This window comes from Dipodomys spectabilis, unplaced genomic scaffold, assembly GCF_019054845.1.
Source record: "Dipodomys spectabilis isolate Male_0828 unplaced genomic scaffold, ASM1905484v1 ptg000215l, whole genome shotgun sequence".
Taxonomy (NCBI): domain Eukaryota; kingdom Metazoa; phylum Chordata; class Mammalia; order Rodentia; family Heteromyidae; genus Dipodomys; species Dipodomys spectabilis.
Genome location: NW_024870892.1, coordinates 10820001 through 10825480, shown reverse-complemented (window position 1 = coordinate 10825480; position 5480 = coordinate 10820001). Strand labels below are relative to the sequence as shown.

General features: G+C 57.4%; 1 protein-coding gene across 1 annotated transcript in view; it reads left to right on the top strand.

Moving 5' to 3' along the window:
* Positions 1-2293: 2293 nt before the first annotated feature.
* Positions 2294-5480, top strand: part of Adgre1 (adhesion G protein-coupled receptor E1) — a 40154-nt gene continuing 36967 nt past the window's right edge. The window contains exon 1 of the mRNA XM_042697256.1: positions 2294-2349. Coding sequence (XP_042553190.1) covers positions 2319-2349 — 31 coding nt within the window. The 5' untranslated portion in view covers positions 2294-2318. The remainder of the gene's footprint in view (positions 2350-5480) is intronic.

Genomic DNA, 5480 nt, shown 5'->3' with positions numbered 1-5480 from the left:
TTCCTGAGCTGCCTTTGTTGGAATCACAACCCTCAGATCTCAGTCTCCTGAGTAGCTGGGATTATAGCCTGGCTACAAATGAGCAGGCCCGGGGACTGGCCCTGGGGGGTCATAGTCACCTCCTTTCTGGCCAGTCGGGGCATCGCTGTGACCAGATCTTATATTCTTCTGCAATTACTTGAGCGAAGCGGGGTCACGTGACCTTCATTGGTGGCACCTGGGAATCTGCATTTCATCACCAAGCAGCTGACAAAGGGGTTGGAGTGCGGGTTCCGGGGCCCCGCCCTGAGCATAGAGTCTCTGATGGGCACCCCTCCCCCTAGGTGTGGACAGCCTTTAACCCCGGGCACCCCCAGTTCTTAGCCACGCCCCCATGACTCCACAGTGGGGGGGGGGCCTCTGGCCTGCTCTCACCCCATGGCACCCCGAGTGTCTTTTACATTCATTGATTTTGCTTTAGGAAGCCCCCCCCTTCCTCTCTCAGGTCTTCCTCTGCAGCCTAGGCTGGCTGTGAACCTGTGATCCTCCTGCTTCAGCCTCCTGAGGGCTGGGATTACAGACGTGCCCCACCACGCCAGGCTGGAAGCATCTCTACGGTTGTGTTTTTGTTGTGTTGGCACTGCTTCAGTCGCTGGACGGGCATCCTGGCGCTGAGCCGCAGCTCCGGCCCCGCACTGCATGGTGACTCCTTCGTGGGGCGAGCGTGGGGCTGGGGGGGGCAGGGAGGACACACAGCGTCCTCGCTCTCCCGTGTGGCTGCCGTGTCAGATGGGGGATGTGGAGGGAGCACTAGCAGGGAGCACCTGTGGCTCTCGTGGTGGATGGGAAGCGGGGCCAGCAGGGAGTGGGGGGGTCCTCCCTCAGAGACACCCCGGTGTCCACCTCCCCAAATCGCACCGCTGGCTGGGGACCGTGAAGACCACACATGGGCATGGTGGCTCACGCCTGTAATCCCAGCTACTCAGGAGGCTGAGATCTGAGGATCGCGGTTCAAAACCAGCCTGGGGAGGAAAGCCCGCGGGACTCTTATCTCCAGTGAACCACCAGAAAGCCGGAAGTGGGGCTGTGGCTCAAATGGTAGGGCCCCGGGAGTGCAGGAGGCCATGGCCGGCTGCCGGGTTCCTCTACTCAGTCTCTCCACACCACACTCAGCAGCCTTCACCTCTTCCCTTGCGATTGGAAGGCATTTGGAACCTTGTGTCTTGGGGTGCCAGGATCCAAGATGCCCTCCCCCCAACCTGGGGGAGGGTAGAATAACCCCCTCCTTCCATGTCTCCCCTCTCCCCCATGTAGCCCCTCTGGGTGTTTTCCTGACCGTGGCAGCAGGCCGCCTCGTTGGGACTCAAGCCTCGTCCTGCAGGACACGGGGCGGGGGGGGGAGAGGGGGGACCATATGCGGAGGCCGAGGTCAGGGGAGACAGAGAGGGCTGCACCTGGTGGCTCGGGCCTGCAATCCTGGCTGTGTGGGAGGCAGAGAGTGGGAGGTTCGAGCTTCAAGGATAGCTGGGAGGAGAGGAGAGTGAGGCCCTCATCTTAACACGTAGGTTGCACGCGGTGACAGGTGTCCGTTAGCTCAGCTGCAAAGGAAGTGTCCACGGGAGGAGGATCGTGGTCCAGGTGGGCTCTGGGCCAAAATGACAAGCCTGGCTTTGAAAAATCACCCTCTCCCTCCTACCCCTCCCCAACCCCCCACCCTCCCACCCCCCTACCCCCCGCCTCTGCCGCCCCTGCTGCCTCAGCCAAGGAAAGCTAAAGCAGAAAGGGCCGAAGGCACGGCCGAGACATGAATGATCAGTGCAGTTCTGCCAGCCAGGCCGGGCCCAGGGAGCCCTGGGTGATGCCTCATCCCCCGCCCCTTGTCCCAAGTTGGGGGGGGAGCGCTCTGGGCAGGGGAGGTGCCCTTGGCACCCGCAGAACCCTATATACTTGTTCCATCCTGGCTTGGAATGGCTTTCTCCATTCTCCTCCCCCTTTCCCCCCAACAGCTGGCCTTTCCTGGGGTCCCCAGGATCCCCTCACCCCCAACTGGCCATCTTCAAAGGCCCCTGTGTCAGGATGGGCCCCTGGGCCCCCAGGACTCACTGCCAGCCTCTGTGTCTGTGAGGTGAGCATGCGTGTGTGTGTGTGTGTGTGTGTGTGTGTGTGTGTGTGGCGGGGACAGGGCGGGGAGAGAAGCGCATGGCAGGCAGGCTGCAGGGGAAAGTCGGGGGCTTGCTGGGCTGGCCTCAGTGCCCTTGTGCAACCCTGGCCCCGCCCTCCCCACAGATGAAAAGCTCTGCGCATAGGCCTCCCAGTTCCCTTCTTGAGCCACAGCTGCGATGTGGGGCTTCTGGCTGCTCCTCTTCTGGGGTGAGTGTGATGGGAGGGGGGCACGCAGGGGAGCGAGGGCAGAGACAGGACTGGTCGTGGGGGGGGGCAGAGACAAGAGGGAGGCCCGGAGGCTTCGAGCTGGAGGCTCCCGTGTCTCAGGGTTTTCGTAGAGATCATTTGTCTGGCAGCATCTTTTCTTTTCTGGGACTTGAACTCAGGGCCTGGGTACTGTCCCTGAGCTTCCTTTTGCTCCAGGCTAGCACTCTGTCACTTGAGCCACAGCGCCACTTCCAGCCCTTTCTGTGTATGTGGTACTGAGGAATCGAACCCAGGGCTTCATGCATGAGAGGCAAGCATTCTACCTCTGAGCCACCTTCCCAGCCCATGGCAGCATGCTTTCGGAACCCTGGTCTGTGACCCACGAGGATCCAGCCGGGAGCGGACCGAGTCCCGGAGCCCTCAGGTCAGGCCAGACAGAAAGGAAGCCGTGGGGATTCATGGCCAAGCCCAGCACCCAGCATCTTCCTGTGAACTCGAAAGCTGCCCTGTGCCCTGCACCGGCGCTGCTGGAGGCACTGGTGGAGCAGAGGGAGGCCCGGGAGCTGAGCCCCACACCCAGAACCCCGTATCCCAAAGCGCTGGGGCCGGATGTGAAGCCAGGGGCGCTGCCTGAGGCGGGCTGGGGTGCTAGGGAAGGAGAAGAACTTGAGGTGTCCATTAGCTCTGTGCAAGAAGTTACCAGAACCACCCCGGGGCTGGGACACGGCTCAAGTGTCAGAACTCTGGTCTAGCAACCCCAGTGCCATGCAGTGCATGTACACACATGCACACACACACGCTCATACACCCACAGGCGATGCACACGCATGGGCACCTGGGCAGACACGCACACCCAGGCACTCACACACCCGTGTGCACACATGCACCCAAACAGGGACACACATGGACACACATTGCACTCTCATGTGCCCACACGAGCACGCACGCACACACGCACACACACACGCACACACACACATACACAGAATGCAGCTGGGGAAGTCAGGGGCGGCAGCCATGTAGTTGTCCTTCACCCAGCAGTGGGCTCTGCTCTTTCTCATCTGCCACATTTCTGTATGCCATACAGGGAAATCCAAACCGTGTGTGTGTGTGTGTGTGTGTGTGTGTGTGTGTGTGTTGCGTGCGCATGCATGTGCACTGCTGGCCCCGGGGCTTGAACTCTGGGCCTGGGCGCTGTCCCCCAGCTCTTCAGCTCAAGGCGAGCGCTCTACCACTCGAGCCACAGCGCCACTTCCGGTTTTCTGGTGGTTTATTGGAGATAAGAGTCTCACGGACTTTCCTACCCAGGCTGGCTTTGAACCGTGATCCTCAGTGTATATTAATTGTAGACAAGGTTTTGTCACGGTATTTCACATGCACATATGTTCTATTATAATTTAATCCAATTAACCCTGTTGATCGGATTCTCCTCCCCCGCGCCCCCAGCTCTCCCATTGTTCTACAAACATCAGTGAGTGTCCTTAGCATAGGTGTCATGTATTTCTACACGACGGATCTTCCTCTCCCCTTCCCCTGCTCGCCCCAGATAGTCCCCCCCAGTTACAATTTTTCTTATAGAGGGAGCATGTGTGTATGTGTGCATGTATGCATGCATGCATGCATGTATGTGTCTTTTTAGGTCTAACTTCTACCAATAAGGCAAAAAAACCAACTGTAGTCTTTCTGAGCTTGGTTTATCTCACTTCAGTGAATTGTGCTCCACCCCTTTCCTGTAGGTGGGGCCATGTTTTGCTTATCTTTATGGCTGACTGCTATTCCTGGCTATGTGTGTGCCATCCATGTCTCCTCTAGCCATCGGACACCTTGGCTGACTGTTGTGAGCACAGTGGCGTACATGCGGCTCTGCGGGTCTTTCCTAGCAGCCTGTCCCGTGCTGCTCGTGTAACTGCCGTGGGCAGCAGCACAGAGACGCTTTGAAGGATGAAAGCCGCGGCTTCCTGCACCTCCACCGGCCACTCTTGGACATGTATCCCCAGGACTGTAAAACAGTCCCCCTCCTTACACTTAAACGACTAGTCTAGCCAGGTGCCGGTGGCTCACGCCTGTCATCCTAGCTACTCAGGAAGCTGAGATCTGAGGATTGAAGTTCAAAGCCAGTCTGGGAAGGAAAGTCCATGAGACTCTTATGGCCAATGAGCCACCAGAAAACCAGAAGAGATGTTGTGGTTCAAGTGGTAGAGTGCTTGCCTTGCGCAAAAGACAGGAAAGGGCTCTGGCCCTGAATTCCAGCCCCACAACTGACAAAGCAAAACAAAAACCCCACCAGGTCCTGGTAGGGGAGGAGAAAGGGGGAAAGAGGGTAAATGTGGTTCCTGCATTTGGTATGAGTGTGTAAAATAAAGCAATGAGACCTGCTGAAATTATTTTAAAATACCAAGAAGGCTGAGGTTGATGGGGCTCCTTGCATGTGTGTGGAAATGTCACAATGAAGCCGGGCACCGGTGGCTCACGCCTGTAATCCTAGCTACTCAGGAGGGTGAGATCTGAGGATCATGGTTCAAAGCTAGCCTGGGCAGGAAGGTCCAGGAGACTCTTCTGTCCAATTAACCACCAACCAGAAGTGGCACTGAGGCTCAAGTGGTAGAGCACTCACCTTGAGCTGAAGAGCTCAGGGACAGCACCCAGACCCAGGGTTCAAGCCCCACAACCACCCCCACCGACAACAAAAGAAATGTTGGGGCTGGGAAGGTGGCTTAGTGGTAGAGCGCTTGCCTTGCATGCATGAGGCCCTGGGTTCAATTCCTCAGCACCACATAAGCACAAAAAGCCAGAAGTGGTGCTGTGGCTCAAGTGGTAGAGTGCTAGCCTTGAGCTGAAGAGCTGAGGGACAGCGCCCAGGCCCAGAGTTCAGGACCCAGGACTGACAAAAAAAAAGTCATAATGAATATCTCCCCTCCCTCCCATATGATTCATATATGCTAATGAAAATGGCAAAAAAAAAGAGAGAGAGAAAAACCCCAAGGGGGTATAGGTCCTCTGGGGTTGTATACAAGTTCTGGTTGTTTCACCAGACAATGCAGTAAACTGAGGCATGGAGAGATCAACGAACTCCTCCAAACGCCATGAAGCCTGTCACAGGTATCTGACCCCAGAATCTATCTGGTCAAATC